This window comes from Agelaius phoeniceus, chromosome 2, assembly GCF_051311805.1.
Source record: "Agelaius phoeniceus isolate bAgePho1 chromosome 2, bAgePho1.hap1, whole genome shotgun sequence".
In the NCBI taxonomy this organism is placed as follows: domain Eukaryota; kingdom Metazoa; phylum Chordata; class Aves; order Passeriformes; family Icteridae; genus Agelaius; species Agelaius phoeniceus.
Window position 1 is genome coordinate 98,706,914 of NC_135266.1, and position 16,778 is coordinate 98,723,691.

General features: G+C 39.2%; 1 protein-coding gene across 1 annotated transcript in view; it reads right to left on the reverse strand.

Moving 5' to 3' along the window:
* C2H3orf85 (chromosome 2 C3orf85 homolog) overlaps nucleotides 1-12,406 on the reverse strand; it is a 35,110-nt gene extending 22,704 nt beyond the window's left edge. The window contains exons 1-4 of the mRNA XM_077174680.1: nucleotides 12,358-12,406; nucleotides 4,780-4,928; nucleotides 4,501-4,586; nucleotides 2,649-2,731 (exon numbers count right to left, since the gene is read on the reverse strand). Coding sequence (XP_077030795.1) covers nucleotides 2,649-2,731; nucleotides 4,501-4,586; nucleotides 4,780-4,928; nucleotides 12,358-12,406 — 367 coding nt within the window. The remainder of the gene's footprint in view (nucleotides 1-2,648; nucleotides 2,732-4,500; nucleotides 4,587-4,779; nucleotides 4,929-12,357) is intronic.
* Nucleotides 12,407-16,778: the final 4,372 nt, after the last annotated feature.

Consider the following 16,778-nt stretch of genomic DNA (forward strand, 5'->3'; position numbering starts at 1 on the left):
TATTTGTGTGGCTTAGGGTTTTTTCCCTCAAAAAACTTGCAGTATTCAGAAAATAGTAATAAATACTGCTCTCCATTTCACCAGAAGCAAAATGCCCTGAGACCTGTGATTCCACTCCCATGATCAGCACAGATGTACTTGAAGTTCTCTTTAGTTTAACACTGTTCTTTGGTTTTGTCATTGCTAAGGTATTGTTGTAGAAAAAGCTGTGCTGTAGAAAAAGCAAGGAGATAAAATTTGTAGGTGGAAACATAAAGATGCATTGGAAAAGTCAGCAGAAAAGGGTCCAGCTTTACTTGTGTTAAAGCACTGAAATAATATGTGAAGATAAACAGGGGTAGCAAATTCACAGGGTAAATATTTTCCCCAGTTATTAATAAATGCAGAAGAAGGTGTTTAATATTCAAATGCTGTGAAAGCCATTTGCTCATTGTCATGAGTGGCATGTATTTGATAACACAAAATAAGCACCTCATCCTCCACCGCTACTCATGCATGCACAATTCTTCCCATTTAATTCAGCAAGACTAATTATGTGAATTACTGACATTAGCTTGAAGCTATGGATTTGCAGATTGAGTATTGAGTCTCTGGCTTTCAGAACAACTCCTTTAAAGGAATTAGTCATGTCTAAGTACAACAGATCTGTCAAATTGCATCCCCTGGCATTGTCTGATGTTTTGGTTGCAAAGCCAGCCTTGTGCAAGACTGTCCTCATGGCAATAGACAGTGGTTATCCTAATTTTATGGCTCTGACAACCCTAAAATGGCTCATAAGGGTTGGGCAGTTACTTCACTAGCTGATAGCAGATAGTAGCTGATAGCACTTCACTTTGCCTTCCACCTCACTAATGGACTTTGTCATCCCCACTCCAGGGATGTCTACTGTCCATCTGCAAACCAGGTCCTGAACTACCTCCATTTTGGTTTAACTTGACATGCAGGCATGAAAACTGCAGTTAATGCACAGAGAGATCACAACCTCTGCCTTGACAGAAACTACATCAACTAGAGAGATGGGCAGAAAAGAGCAATACTTCAGGAACAGGTTCACAAGTGGCGTGAGCATCAATGCCTGCAGAGTTGCAACTTCTCTGGGACCAGCAAGATGCTCAGCTGGAGCAGGTGGATCCTTGGAGTTTTAATGCATATCCACTTAAAATAAAAGGCAATGCTTATCCTTACAGTCCTGCACTTTGCTATAAATTGAAGAGTTTCAGTAACTCTATCATGTCTGTGCTGCTACTGAGGAAAACACTGGAATTTTTAGGGTCTGGACCCCTAGCTTATCCAAGATTGACCAGTGCAGAGAAGGCAGGCAGCAGGGACAGGCCATGACTGTGTTTAACCAGTGAGGTCTTCAGTCTATATATCACTTGTCAGCCCTTATCTTTGAATGAACCTTTCATAATTAAGTAGTGTGACTAAAGATGTGAAATTCTACATGGCAAATACTGAACTTGCACCTCATTTATCTCTTTCAAGTGTTTAATGAATTTTCAGCTTCAGCTAACGAATAATGGAAATTTCAGGGTCGTGGTCCTATGCAGGGAAATTAATAATGACCTAAGGATAGTTTCATACCTAGAAGCATGGTAGGGATTGCCAAAAATCCAGAATGTGGATTTCTTTCTAGAAGATCCAACATTATCTTCAAATTTGTTCCAGTTAGTGTACAGTCCATATTCACAAAGAATCCTGAAAGCACAACATGAAGAAACTGCTCTTTGGGGATAAAAAGCAAGCAAAAATTTCCTTCCTTCACCTATCCTGCCACTAGGTTACCATACATTTTGTTTTCCTCAACAGGTCATCTTTATTCATGCAGAAATTTTGACTACGTTTGAAAAAGCTTTTAATTGTTAGCATTATATTAATAACATATAATACAAACATGGAAGCCTCATCCTCTCTTCAAAGATGTTCTGAAATAAGGTACATTAATTAATAGGAACCAGGAAACTTCCAAGCTCAAGAACAAAAGAACATTTGTCACCACCATTTTCTTTATAGAAAAGGAGCCATGAATGTTTCTACCATTTCCCATTTCTGTGGAGTAAGAAAAAACAACTCACAGTAATAGCTGTGAGTTCAGTTCATTTTGGCATTCAAGACCAAGTACAGAAGATTAAATGAGGAAAGAGAAACATTGACAGGAATGAATGTGTACTACAACACCTACTACTAGTACTTGAAAAAATGGAAATGCACTTGAACTACAGAGGTATACCTGAAGCAAATGTGCTCTACTTCTCTTTTCCATCCAAAGTAGCCAATTTTAATTTCTTATTTGCCTCTCAAAAACATTTAATGTTTAAGGAAAATACTGAGAAATAAAAACGTCATTTTAAGTCACAGAAGCAGGAATGTGTGTCTTCAAACAATTGTCTAGTCAAAAGAATGTTTTACCTGAACACTAGACATTTTTAAATCCAACCTGCTAAAAGTTTATGGTTGTTTTCTTCAACGTATTCAATTTACCATGACCTACATCTCAGTTCTACTTATGAATATAAAATATGCAGTATTTATACAGAGAATTAGTGTGTTAATTTTGGGTTTAGACCCAAGTGGGAGGAGATAAAGTCATCTTATCAAATACATAATGCCAAATACATAACATGCCATATCCTAACATGGCCAGATACAGGATGTGTAGGATGTAATAGCTTGTTGCTGGAGGTCAGTCCCAGACTGCTGTAGATGCTCCATGTAGGATCTGATTTTGTTGCTAGAAAAGATGGAATAAATTACTTTTAGAAAAAAAAATCACAGAATTAATTAAAGATCCTATCAACAGCTCTAGTATTCAGATTTGCTAGCTTTTGCAAATGTTTTCTTCTGGAAGTACAGCCCCTGAACCAGATTCCTGCATAGGTTTTATAGGCTTTCCATTTCAGAACTATCACTAATCAAGAAAAATAAGGTTGGAAAGAATTCTTCTACTTTTCCATAATGGTCTTTGTAACTTCTAGCTTGATGCTTCTTTGCTACTATATGGCTTCTCAAAAACTCTAGATGTCAATTCCTGTCACATTAGCACTGGAAAGTTTATTTCAGTCTGTGAGTTAACTAGCCTTGCTTTGAAATCATAACCATATTTCAGTGGGAGTGCCTGCAAATGTGTTTATGTAAGTGGCTTTAATCCTGTCATACAACAATCATTAGGATTATCTTTCTGGAGGCATAACTCATCCTGGAGTCTGCCTGGCAGCTCCTGCAATCACAGCCATCAGGCAAACGGATGCACAACCAGTAATTAGACAAAGGGCTTTTCTCTGTCAGGAATTTTTCTGATGGGAAAGACAGTGGGTTTTTTTCAGAAAACTGAATAAAGTGTCTTCAGGTAAATTTGTCATAAGGCAGAAGTGACTGCTGCTATCCACCCATATCAGTATTAGAAATTGTGAATGAATAACCTGGTGCTTCCTTCCAGTTGCCCAAGGGCTCCAGCTGAAGCCTCAGCAGGAGGGAAAGTAAACTATAGCTTTTAGCTATTCTCTCCTACTTTGTTTCTGCTCAGAGTAAGTGAAACTGGTGTCACCTTTCAGGTGGAACAGTCCTGGAAAGCTTACTCTGAGTCTCCAAGTCAAATTCCTATCTTATAAAAAAAAAAGGTCTTTTCAAAAGCAGCATTTCAAAATGAAACACGTTTTCAAAAAGAAAGGTACTTTTAAGTCAATAAAATTCAAAGCATATTCAATTCAAAGTATATTAGAAGTTTACCCATTTTCCTATTCATGGTTTCAGTCAGACTGACAGATTGCTGTCTTAGTAATTATTTTAAGTACTGAAACTGTAGAATTTTACTTCTACCTGCTCCTGTAGTTCTACCATTTTTAAGGACTGCAGTATCTTCTCAGGAAAAGTGCTCCACAGGAATAATGTGGGTATTGTGCTTGTCCAACTGAATCATTAGTACTTGCTCCCTAAATTTGAAAAAAATTTTGTTCCAAAAATGTGTCCGATCCTTAACAATTTCTCTGAGACAGTTTGCAACACTTCGTTTCATGTACTCCTGTTCCAATCTATAAATATTGCTTTTACCAACTGCTATGTCTCATTCTCTGTTTCGTTCTGCTGAGATTTTATTCCACACTGAATATAGTTTTGTTACTGAAATAGATGGCATTTTTTATCTTTTATTTTTCTCCTCAGGAATTGCTTTCTGTCTGCTTTTTAAATCAACTCTATAGGAAGCAGTTTAGTTTCTGTGGACTTTTAAAAGGATATATATTCTTTAAGCCCTTAATGAGCTTTTCCAAAACATACTTAAAAAAGACTCTGCCACAATAAAATGACTGCATTTAAATAACCATTAAACTTGGACAGCAGAAACAAATCTTCTTTAATTTTTCAAGATACAATTGGGTTTTTCACTGTGTCAGGTTATGACACTATAAATCAATTGTCAGCAGTTTTTTAGGGGCCAGTTTTACTTACTTAGGTACAAACAGGCTCCGAGTCTATGAAATGCGCTGTTGAGAAACCCCATCGAACACAGCTGTCGAAGGATCGAAGGCATAAGGGTCCAAGTCCATGTAGTATTGGGCTGTTTCCCTCAGAGCTGCCCATGATTCACTAATCTGAAGTAGATCAGTACAGAAAGGAATATTCTGAGCTTTAATACTAAATAAATATTCTCTGTGACTACTGAGCAGCCTTGCCCATGTTGATAAATCAGAAAAATTTCCTCCCATGACCCAAAGGATGTATGTTACACATTAATTCCAGACCCATGCTTTCTTTTTCTCAGTAGGAGCTGCATGAGGAAGATACCTGTTCAGCCACAGTGTATGCCCATGTGCTCTGGCTGCTGCCTGAGTCCCAGTAGCTTGGAGAATATGGTACGTGTCGTTTGAGCCGCATGAATTGATTCGCTGATTCTTCTGTCAGAAAGGGTGCTCCAAGGACACTCGAAACAGAAGCTGACAAATATTTGTAATATCATAAAAATATGTTAGAATGTGCACTTCAATAATATGCTTATATCCATAGAACATGGTTTTGAATCTGTAGTTTATTTAATAAAAATTGGAGGTGGTCCTACCTTAGATTCCCAGAAAGAAGATTTCTTTTTAGGCCTGAAGTTAATAAAACAAATGTTCTAAATCATTATTTTGCTGTTGAATCTGAAGTAAATAAAGTCACAACTTAATTAAGGAACTAATTTATTTTTAATGCAAAATTTTGTTACAAAAATCCTCTTAGACTATAATTGCATTAGTCTCAGGTGTGCTGAGAGCTTAAAGTTTTTTTAAAATAACACAAACCCTACCTATGAATGTATCTATGGTTTCTGAACCTCCTGGTTTATATGTGATATTTACTCTCATTAGTATCAACATAGAAACTGCATGCTTGGAAATTACTTTCCGAACAGAAGATACTGCACTTCTAATCTTGTTATTGCATTGCTTCAGATAGCTTCTGAGGTCACCACAGATGCAGAAGGAGTCCTTACAGATCTTGAAAAAAATGTTCTTCACAAGACAAATTCCTCTTGTGAATTCCTCTTTAGCTTCACATGAAAGGTCCTGGTACAGAAAAAAACCTTTTCTTTTTAGTCTTGAGTGTTTGAGACATAAATTAATTTTGAGAAGTAAATTAATTTGGGGCTAAAAGAGTCCAAAATAGCATGTCAGTCCAAATCACACAATTTTTAATGAACCACTGATTAAGATGGAGCTCAGATCCATCAACTGAGCTGAGGCCAGTGTCTGTAAACAGCTGTACTCCAATTTAGTCAAGTGGGTTTAAATGGACACTTGTAAGTAACCTGCACATACTTGGAACACATGGGCCAAGAACTTCAACTGTTTTCTAATATGTCTTAGAGTAGGAGCTCAGCAGGGCAAACTATAACCTCACTCACAGCTCTCCTATGCCCTGATTTCTGAATTTCTAGGGGGAAAATCTAACTGGGAGTATCAAATGTTTGCTTTCATATGCAATTTCAGTTGAATTCAGCTCACTTGTAATTATTGCTGGCTTTCCTGATCATCCACAATATTGTTGCTTTTTAGATTTTTAAATAGAAGAAAATGTTTGCTGAATTCATATAGGTAGAAGATATGTGAGCTAGAGTGTTTGCTGCTCCCTTTCACTTTGTTTCTTTTCAGTGCCAAAAATGTTTAAAAAAAAGATGAGAGAGAGTTTGGTTATAGAGTAATGAACAAAAAAAAGTGAGGATAGTTGTAATCTTTGCTCTTAATATAGACATCAATTAGTACATTAGAAAAGTTACTTAGCAAGCAATCACAGTCCCAGTAGTTCCTTGCTACTTCAGTTTCTTCATATTCCAAGTTACTATAATCATAAAGTGGAGGTAGAAGTTTTAGGGTAGGGAGTTTTCAAGGAATACCATCTTCAAAAATGTTACCAACTCCATGAAAAAAAGTAAGTTCAGACATTTGGTGGAAGGCTAGGAAAGAAGATACTTCACACCTATGTCTATTAAGCTGCTATACTTGTATTCTAGAGCTGCACAAGAGAAAACTAAGCTTGTACCAAATTTCAACATTCCTCTGGCAATTTACTATTTTCCAATAGAAAAATCTCTGAGCTGTTAATTTCTCTTTAGGGAATTTGGGGTGGTTTTTTTTGTATTAAATATTTTGTAAGCTCATGATTACATTTCTGGACTGAAATAACTGAACTGGGATCAGAAATTGACTCGTTAAAAGGCTTCCATTTTCTTTAAATGTACATATAGTTAGTAAGGGCCATTAAACATTACATTTTATCACCAATATGTGCTCTGGCCCTCCAAATTTGAAATAAGCTGGAAAAAAAAAGGACATTAAGCAGCTCTGCTTCTTGTAGGTTTTTTCCTTGCTGCCAGCATCTTCAAAAATGATCTCGACATTCCACTGGTGGGACAGTGAGGCGTTATCTTAGCTACTGTGGTGCAGAGAGCTGCATCTTCAGGGTATTATATGTCAATTTTTAATAGATAGCCTCCTCTGGCTGCTTCTGTATCCAACGAGAAATGCCACCCCTAACTAGGCTAAGTATTCACTTAGATTGAAGTGCACTTGCCTGCTCTGAGGAGAGGTGGGTATGCCAGCACTGCTCTTGGCTTCTCTTGTCAATGCTGACACCCAGTTCTTATTCTTTTCTAGCTGCTATTTCATTTCCTGGGAGCTGTCTCTGCAGAACTTGTCCCCAGCTGCTGGGGCACTCCAAAAAGGCAGAAGTACCAAGAGAAAATCAGGTAAGAGCCTTTATATATGACCTAATCCTTTAGGCTTATCTCATTCTCTCTTAGTCTTGCTGTAAAGATCACAGCAAGTCTCTGAACATGGCAAACTTCATTTACCTCTGGAAAAACTCCAGTGAGATAATTTCTAGCATAACCAGAATCAGCCCTGTTGGTCTTTCAGTGTGGCTGCACATTTGCTTGTGCTCTGGCAGAGCTCAGAGAAAGCAAGGTCTTCACTTAGCTCTAATGTAGACCTGGGGTCATCACACCAGCTGTCTCCATCTGAGTAGCCCCTCTGAATACAATGTAGAGTTTTCATCAAATGAACTCAATTTGCTTGGGTGTAATTTTCCTCCTCCTTTTGAATAGCTTAATAAAATCTTGTGGAAGGATTTGCTTTATAAACACAGTATTCCTGAAGGACTGCATCTTGTAGAAGATTAGCATACAAACCAGGAGATTGGAATTTCAGAGCATCTGATGTGAGACTAGAGGGAGTTAGGAGCAAGTGGGTGAACGGCTCATAGTGCATAAAGTTGAGCTGCAAAAAATAAAGAACTTTGAATTGTACTGAAACAGTTAACTCACCATGAAGAGCAGCCAGACATGTATTTTTTTATTTGTGTTTTCTTATTATTATTCAATACTGTTTTCCTCTCTAAGATAAATACGTGATTTGAAAAGTACTTTTAGATATAAATGTCCCAGTGGGAAAATAGGAGGAACATGTGTAGTGGGTGAACTATTGCTGAGGTTAGGTCAGCTGTTACCAGTTAGAGTGTTTCCTTTCATCATCTCCTGAAGATTCACTCAGTGTTCTCACATGAAAAGCAAATTATACAAAAAAATTGGCTGTTTTTAACAAGCAGATGCTTAGCTCATGTAATTATTGCATTCAGCAGATAGTTTTGTCTATCCTGTGCCCCTAAAGACATTGTCCAGAGGGAAAACTGTTAGTAGTCATTATTGCTACTATGCCTTCTGAGCATCTAATTTTGGATTACTATGATCTGAGACTAAAATTGAGGAGACATGGTGATACAACCTTGCCATCTTTGTCAAAAAACCAAATGTGCACTTAATCCAGCATTGAGTATATAAAAAAGAAAAACCAAACCAATGACAAAAGCCTGATTATGAAAAGGCATATCAAGTATCTTGGAATGTCAAAGTAATAATAAAAAATATCACAGCAAACCGCACTCAAACTAGAAAATCAACCTGAATACACTTTAAATTACTGTGCTTTAAAATCTCTTCAACCTAGACTTGAATGGAAGCATATTTCTCTTTACAAGGATAGATTTCTAGACAGCAACATACTCAGCTGGGTGCAGCCACAAAATCTTCCCAGGAAGACATCTTTTTCTGTCAGCTGAATGTGCAGTGATCCACTTCATCACACAATCAAAAAGGTGAGTATGGGATTAAGTTTTGACAGATTTGTCTGCTAAGGGACCTTTTTAATTGATATAAATTTTCTTTTGTAGAAGTTAAGTAGCAAGAGCCATTGTACACTTAGTAGTCTGGGAAGAACAGGCAGGCCACAATTTGCACATCTAATGGCAGAGTTTAATGATAAGAAGACAAATCTTCAAGCTTGCCTTAGTACAGGATACACTTCTTCTTCCACTCTCTACCCCAAAGCCTGTTTGTTTTCTCCAGATCAGCACTATTTTATAGGTGGTAAGGAGCAATCTCTAGGCTTAGGACCAAAATTTACCTCTGGTGTGCATCTACATCTAAAGGGAAAGGTGCTTTATCTCTGATTTGTTGTGATATTTATAAAAAACCTGACAATTATTTAGCAGCACTTCAAACACTCTCTGTGCACACTACTGTTTCTTCCTAGTTTCTGAAGACTTGCAAGTTTCTGACAACTCGAAAACATATTGCTTAAGTTAATATCAATGTAATTTAAATGTCAAAATTTGGCAATTGCTCTGGCTCCTTTCCTTTAGGTCTAATAACTCTTCTTATTATTGGCTTTGGTGACTGGTCAAAAATCTCAGCTCATGGAGGTAAGGCTGCCAGTCTTATCAGCTCTTTAGGACAGAGCTTGGACAGAGGCTAAACTTGGACAGAGCTAAACTTCAACCTTGCTGAGGTGGCAGGTGCTGACGTGTTAGGAACTTTGAAAAGTAAATCAAGTCTGCAGCTCACCTGTGTTTCCTAAGACTAGAACGAGCTAGAACAGACCACCTCCCCACCATGTTTCAGCTATCTGACTTTTTAAATCTAAGTTCACAAAGTCAGACCACAGAACTCCGTCTGAGGACTCGGAATACCACAGTGCAACAGCTGAAAAGAATGATGCAGCAGCTGCTTCTCTCCTCACTCAAATATTTCTCTAGATTATGGGGCATTCCATGGAAATCTCGACATCTGTCAGTACACTGCAGAAAGTGGATTTCAGCAAAGACAGACTTGTGGATTCTGCAGGCCAACTCTGGCCCAGATATCACCTTTTTTTCAGTTGAAAAGTATAATTGTATTAATGTCTAACACCTGCACATTGCTTTTCAAATTATTTTTTAAAATGTTTGTATGTACATCTCAGGACTCACCCCCATATGGGCCATCAATTGTTGGCCTCAGTGCTTGGAACCAATCTGACTGTCACTATTAGTTTATCATCTTACTACAAAACTTTCAGACCTTCTCTCTTTGAGTTCCCATGGGCAGCTCCTCACAACACTGACTCCTTTACTCTCCCTTCTTGCACAGCCAGTTAACTCCTTCCTGTCCCTTACACAACTGCCTTTCCCTTACTACTCTGCACAGCAGAGCCAACAAAATCCTAACCTGCTTTTTTATAACACCCATCCTTACTGGACATAGCTGTGACCTATTAAGGGCAGGCCTGTTTCTACTCTTTAGTAATTAGTACAGCTGCAACTCCTCAGGGATGAGATTGCCTTCAGCACTATCTCTATTCTCCTACAATCCATCCTCCCACATGTACATAGGCTTTGTATCCTGGAGTGTTTGGATGGTAACAAGCCTTAGAATAGAATTAAATTAGTCAGATTTGCTAATATCTGTTGACAGCAAGAGTTAAAGTCACTGATTAAGTGCTTCAACTCTTTCTATATCATCCAGTCTTTGAAATTTTGGCCTTATCTGTTTCTTTTTCAAGCTTCAAGTAAAATAGATTTTATTCTTTGACAATTCCTAATTTCAAGAACACAAAGAGCTCTCTGGTTCAAGAGATGTCATTAACAATCCTTAGAGCTATAGCATCAGCCTCATTCCCTCATCAGCAAAGGCAGAGAGAAGTTACAGACACTTAATGCAGATTTAGCTATTGAACATATTCAATATGTGTGATGATGCCAGGGGTCAGGAAAGTTTCCAGCATGGGTAAATAGCAAGGCAATTTGGCAAAAATCCTAGATAATCCTAGGGAAGGAGCTACTTCCACTGCAGCAAAGTATTAGAAAAAGCACCAGTCCATTGGTCCACTCAGTGGGTCCTGTTGAGATTTCCTTTCTACATCCATTTGTGGCAAAAAACCCCCATCAGACAACTGAGAGACTTCAGCAGTTATCTCAGTGCCAAGACATCCCACTCCTACCTCATCCCTTGCTCTCCAGAAGCTAAAGCAAAAGGTCCAGAGAGCCTATTCCAAGTGCTGTGACGATGGTTTACTATGAGGAGTGATTTATAGCAGCTGAATTGAGGGCATGAAGAAAAATAAGATTCTCACAACAGTCTTATAGTCTCTATTTTACTTCACTACCACCTTCACTGTTGCTGAAAGGACCTACAATTAATGAAAAACTGAACTGACTGTGATCAATTAAATTTTAACAGCTCATTAAAAATAGTAATAAGTAGTTCTGCATGTATTTTGAAGAATATAAACCTGAAAAAGAGGGTAAACAAGACAAGAGACATAAAAGAGATGAAAGTAAAGTCTTCCAAAAGGAGGGGCTGCAAGCTGCTGCACTCCCAGCTTGGCCTTGGTGACACTGTTTGTGCTATAAATGGCCTTCAATGGAAAGGAGGTGAAGTTCAAGAAGATAGGCAAGTACTCAGGAATTGTACCAGTTCAACTGCAGATCAGGAAGGACAAATAAGGGGAAAAGGTTTATAGGTGAGCTCAAACTTGCCGAAGAGACAAAGTCCCTTTCCATCTCCTTATTTCCCTACAGAGCCTCACTGCAGCCAAAACTCAGGTTCATATGGCATGGAAGTGAATTAAAACCATGAGAGAGATTATACCTTACTGTGGTCCCAATTTACAAAACATTTTTCAGTAATCCACAATTAATCATTGTCTCCCTCATTCTGCCTTAGCTACTCACATCATGTGTTTACTGCATGTGTATTGGAGCACTCAAATCTAAGAAATGCTTTTAATGCATGCATGTGGATAGACCATCTTGTCAAGATGCAGGCAATCACTTGGGAAGTCAGCTGTCACTTACTGCCTGCCTGGTTTGTTCTAATTTTGTAAGAAACAAATTAATCCTGCAGCACGTGCATCACTGATCGTTGACTGTACCAGCGTGTGCTGCTTTGGGAAGAGCATGTAGTAGCCCTGCCCCATCCATTTTCCCTCTGATCCAAGTGTTACAGGTTGAGTCTTGATTGTAGATGCTCTGGTTACTCAGTGCTGTGAAGGATCAGCATCCAGACAGCCCAAGTGCTTTAAAACAATCAGTCAGTCTCCTTAAGAAATTCAAGCCAGGTATTCCAGAAATCTCTTGTGAAATAGATTATTTTGGGTCCTTATAAATGCATGTGAGATTGTTTCCTACAAACAATAAATGTTGAGATAAGAATAATATTTAAAGAAGATTTTGTAGGAACAGCATCAAGCTCTTTTTACAATTTTAACAGTTCAGGAAATCATCCTGTAAGAATGACTTTCAGTCAGAAATGCATCCTTCTTACTTATACATGAGCAGTGAAAAGCTCAAAAGTAGTCACGAGGAGCAGAATCAAACTATATTTCACAGAATGTTCCATGCAATCTTGCAGTACTCTCTCTTGCAGCACCCACTCTCCTGTATGTCCCTGCTGCAGTGATTTCCAGTTAATTCTCTTCCATTGGTGCTGTTCTGGTGGTAACACAGGATTTTTTGCCAGCTGACTATTTAACAAGCATGAAGAGAATGACATGAGATAGGATGCCAAGCACTTACCAGTAAACAGCAGAGCAGACACCAAAATTTGAAACATTTTCCGAGCCATGGCAAATTATTCAGAAAGGGTTTGGTTTGCAAAGTGAAGAGAGTGATGCAGTTTTATAGTTTGCTATCTTTAGGTTTATAAATCATTTACCGGATACGTGTAAGGGGTTGGTTCAGGCAGAGGGCAGGGTACAATGCTTAGTTCAGATTTGTCCTATATATGCCTGTTTGTACACTTTGGACTTTGCAAGCTGAGCCTCTAATGAGCCATAATGGCTGCATTATTGTATGAATGGATTTACTTCTTCGTAAGTTTTATGATGCAAAATAGCACAACAGGCTTCTTCTATGAGCATTAAACAGGTAAACTTCAGTCAATCAGTCTTTTGCATGACTATTTTCCCCCTCATCCTGGTGATAGGCACAAGCAGTTTATAGTTTGGTGTGAATACAGATGGTGTTTGAGTCCACCTGCTCTGAGAGCAGTGCCAGAGTATGCCATATATTTCAGCTGCATACTGCTTGGGTTAAAGAAATAAAGCTATAATTAAATTGACTAAAAAAAGCACAGAGCAGGGAAGGAGGGAAGAAATTTGGTTTCTGACCTGAGCCAGGCAGAAGTCCCAGGGTGTCTTGTTGCTTCCTGCTGGTGTAAGGACTCTGTAATGTGGGACACTATGAGTTCATGCTGCCTTACCTTTCCCACCCATCTAGTTAGTTGTTGCCTTTTATACACAACTCACCTGTTGGCAGCAGCAGTTGTACTGCAGAGCAGTTTATCTTTGTAAGCTCACCTACACCAACGATATGAGAGCAGAGCAAAGCTGAGCTCTGTCATGTGTTGGCACGCTTAGATCTGCAGTCCATCAGCACAGGCTGGTGTGTACTCTGAGGTCTTCACGTCAGGTAATCAGACCCTGCTGACGTTACAGGTCAGGGACCAGGCTCCCTGCTGATGGGCAGTAGTGCTTCATCCTCGTATCCACTATCCAGTCTAGAGAGTGCATGGAGTAAAGGTTTGCTGGGAAGCAAAAGAACATCGAGTTATGTAGTTACAAAGCCTAATAGTTTTTTATTGCACACAGGTGGGTAGGAAGGCACACCATTGTGAGAGACAACTGCTCACTTTGAAAATTTAAAAACTGTGAGGAATGAAATCCTGGAGATGAGAGCTCTTTTTCAGAGTAGTAATTGGTAGTTGACGTTAGTGAAGTTGATAAAGTCTTAATTTGAAGTGTTGGTCTGTTGTTAAACATTGAATGTTAAGAGTTCTAGGACTTGCTTTTAGTTGCCGTTGTTAAATGTTACCATTTTACCCTGTATTTGTATCTCTCCCCGTCATACTCTGCATATGTACCCCTTTCCATCTCACCCCGGATTTGTATCTATTCCCATCGGGAACCACTTCCCCTGCCCCCCTGCTCCCAGGAGGCCAGGAGGCCACCTGGACTGAATTCAAATGAGAGGCTGTGACAATTTTATGAACCCTCTCAAAACAACAAACCAGCATATAAACTTTGACTTTTACCCACCAGAACCAGACTAAGTCACCCACTCTTGACCAGAGCTGGATTCCGTCCTGTCACCATAACTTAGATAGGACCCAGCTTGGAGGATATCCCTGGACTATGAGCCAGTATTGCCTTTTTAAGGACTCTCTTGAGGATGGAAGCCCCAGCTCTGCCAAGAGACAAAGCTGCAGTCCTCGTGGCGCTGTGTGTGACCCTTCAGGTTCCCCACCCAGAGCTGTCTTTAATAAAGGCCTTTTAAAGGAGCTGGTCTCCTGACCCTATTTATCACAAAAAGGTTTATTAAACCTTAACAAAAATACAAAGGACTATACAAGGAAAAAGTTGTAGTGCTGGGAACTACCCTCATGTACACCACATAACCAGTTCATCTTCAAGATGGATGCTCAGTCTTTTATACCCCTGGGGGTTGCATTAGCCAGCCCTGGCCCCTCCCAAAGTCTTTCAGTCAGCTCTTCTTTGCCCTGCAGTGGAGACTGCTTTCTTGTAACCTGATTAGAGGTCAGGTGTCGCCATGCCACACCCCCTAAGCAACAAGCTTATCCATTCCTAACTGCCCCATACGAGGGGCACATTTGCATGCCTTCTTTGTACCTGCCCTGGACAACCCTGGCTGTCTGATGGTCACAATACAGGGGGGAAAGGGAACTGTGGGGACAGCAGAGGACATCTAAACTACAATAACATAACTATACATCACTAAAGCTTTTATTAATATTCACAACACAATAGTTATCTTTTAATTGGGAGAGCCAATCATCTCATTATCCACCTATAACAATATTGAACAGCAGGTCTAACTTTGCTGTAGGTCATGTCACAAATTTTGTATTATTTTAGTATTGTTCTAAAAAAAATTAATCCATCCACCCCTGGTAGCAAATTAAATATGGAGGCAGGTGTTCTGCATTCTGGTGCCATATTAACAACAAATATTAATTATCAAAACTTATCATCAGTTTCCCCACCTCTGAGCTACTATATTAAATGTTAGATAATAGCTTTTTTGTGGACTAGAAAAAAAGATGTAATGACTGGGATATTTACTAATAGGTGACACAGAACTCTAGAGAACCATAGATCCCCCAGAAATAAGTTCCAGGAAAGCATACAAGTTATCCTTTCACCTTACAAACTTTGTGGGTCATTGCCTCTACCCTTCCACACTTTTCACTTAAATGGCCCTGCATTTCTATTGCAGCTTTCCTCCTACAGATTTTTCCTCACAGTTCCTGATACAATGATTGGAAGAACATGTTGGTGTGTCATTTTATATTTATTGCAGTTATATCTTTAGCATGCAACCTGCTCACAGAAGTGGTCTCTGCTGGTGATATGGCACAGGTGAAGAGAAAAGAGCAGCCAGCAACAGATCACAGGGAGGCATGCTGGACTGGCAACAAAGACCCAAGTCACCTACTCCTCCTATTTCATCTTAAGAAGTAAGAGGAGAAGATGAGAAAGTTTTTTCAGCAGTAGGAGTTGAAAAAGTGGTAAAACAGTTAGAGGCCATAAATCCCAACTGATTCTGAGTAACCTAAGTCTTGGCTCCTGGCTCCCAGAACCGAAAAGCAGCCTTGCTCCCATGATTTCCAGATAAAACCTGGAGAATATGACTTGTCTATATCCTTTACTAATGAAGCCTTGAGTCTGCTATAGGCAAAGTCCTCCCCAAGAGGCACAGAATATCTTCTGGTAGGGTCACAAAATATGATGGGGACATTGCAATGCCTGGATTTGGCTCTGAGTTCAGAGCATAAGGCTTTGCCTGCTGTAGAATGGAACAGTGGTCAACCAGATTAGGCTTTGATAGAAGATCTGGGAAGCAGCTAAATTACAGGTAGCGTGTCCCCTAGGACATAGAGATCCATTACACCTGAACACTCCTAGTTTTCCTTTGTTTCATCTTCTATCCTGCCATGTTTGCTTGTTGACTGTTTCAGGCCTTGCTCTTAGCCCACACTGTCTTGTGTAGGCTGCCCAGCTCTGCCTTCTTCCCCTGAGACACATCTTCCTTCTTGTTGTATGTTTTGCAGCTTCACATAAAAAAGACAGTATGCCTGTAAAACCCAACATCTTTAGATTGAAGAATTTATAGATCTCTTATGAGAGAGTGGCTTTCCAGCGCGATTTTCCTTTCTTCCTTCCTTTGGTGTCCTGTTTCCCATATCCACAAGGGGTGTTCAGCTCTGACGTTCACTCCCTCCCTACCTCCTACCCCAGTCATGCTGTAGCCAAGTCTCACTTCTGCTCACAATAGCCAGTGTTTTTCCTGAAGCCCTGTAATGTATACGTAGTTTGGGGCTTGCATGTGCCCTACTGGCTCACATACAAAAATTTTCAGAAGGCAGATGAGTTCTTAGCAGTTCTTTGAGGGCATTATATAGGCAATCTAAATATCACTAAAAACCCGTGAAAAGCATGGTTTTTTTCATTGAATGTAAAATTTCAGCTCTTAATCACTAACAGATATGCAGGCTGTAATTTTTTGGAAGCTTTTTAACTTGGCCCCAAGGCTCAAATTTTCATATGGAGGAATCAATCATTGTATCATTCTCATCTATAACAGTTTGTAAACCTCTATGTAACTGCTGAAAAATGTAATCTTCTGATGTATTTAATATGAAATTCCTCATTTGTTTTAGCTTGTGTAACATTTACCAGTTCTCTTTGTTCATCTCTAAGACATCTTTGATTTAAGTAAATATGCCAACCCTGGTGTTTAACTTCAGGTTTTGTGCATCTGAAAATGCTGTTATGTTGCTGTAATATCTTTTCAGAGTACAGAGGAAAAAGGTGCTAGGTAATATTTAAAGGAACATGAAACATAGAAAAACCTCTCTAAAGAAAAAGGACTAGGAAGAGGGAAAAGAAAATAATGACCATTGTTGTTGTGACCAGTAC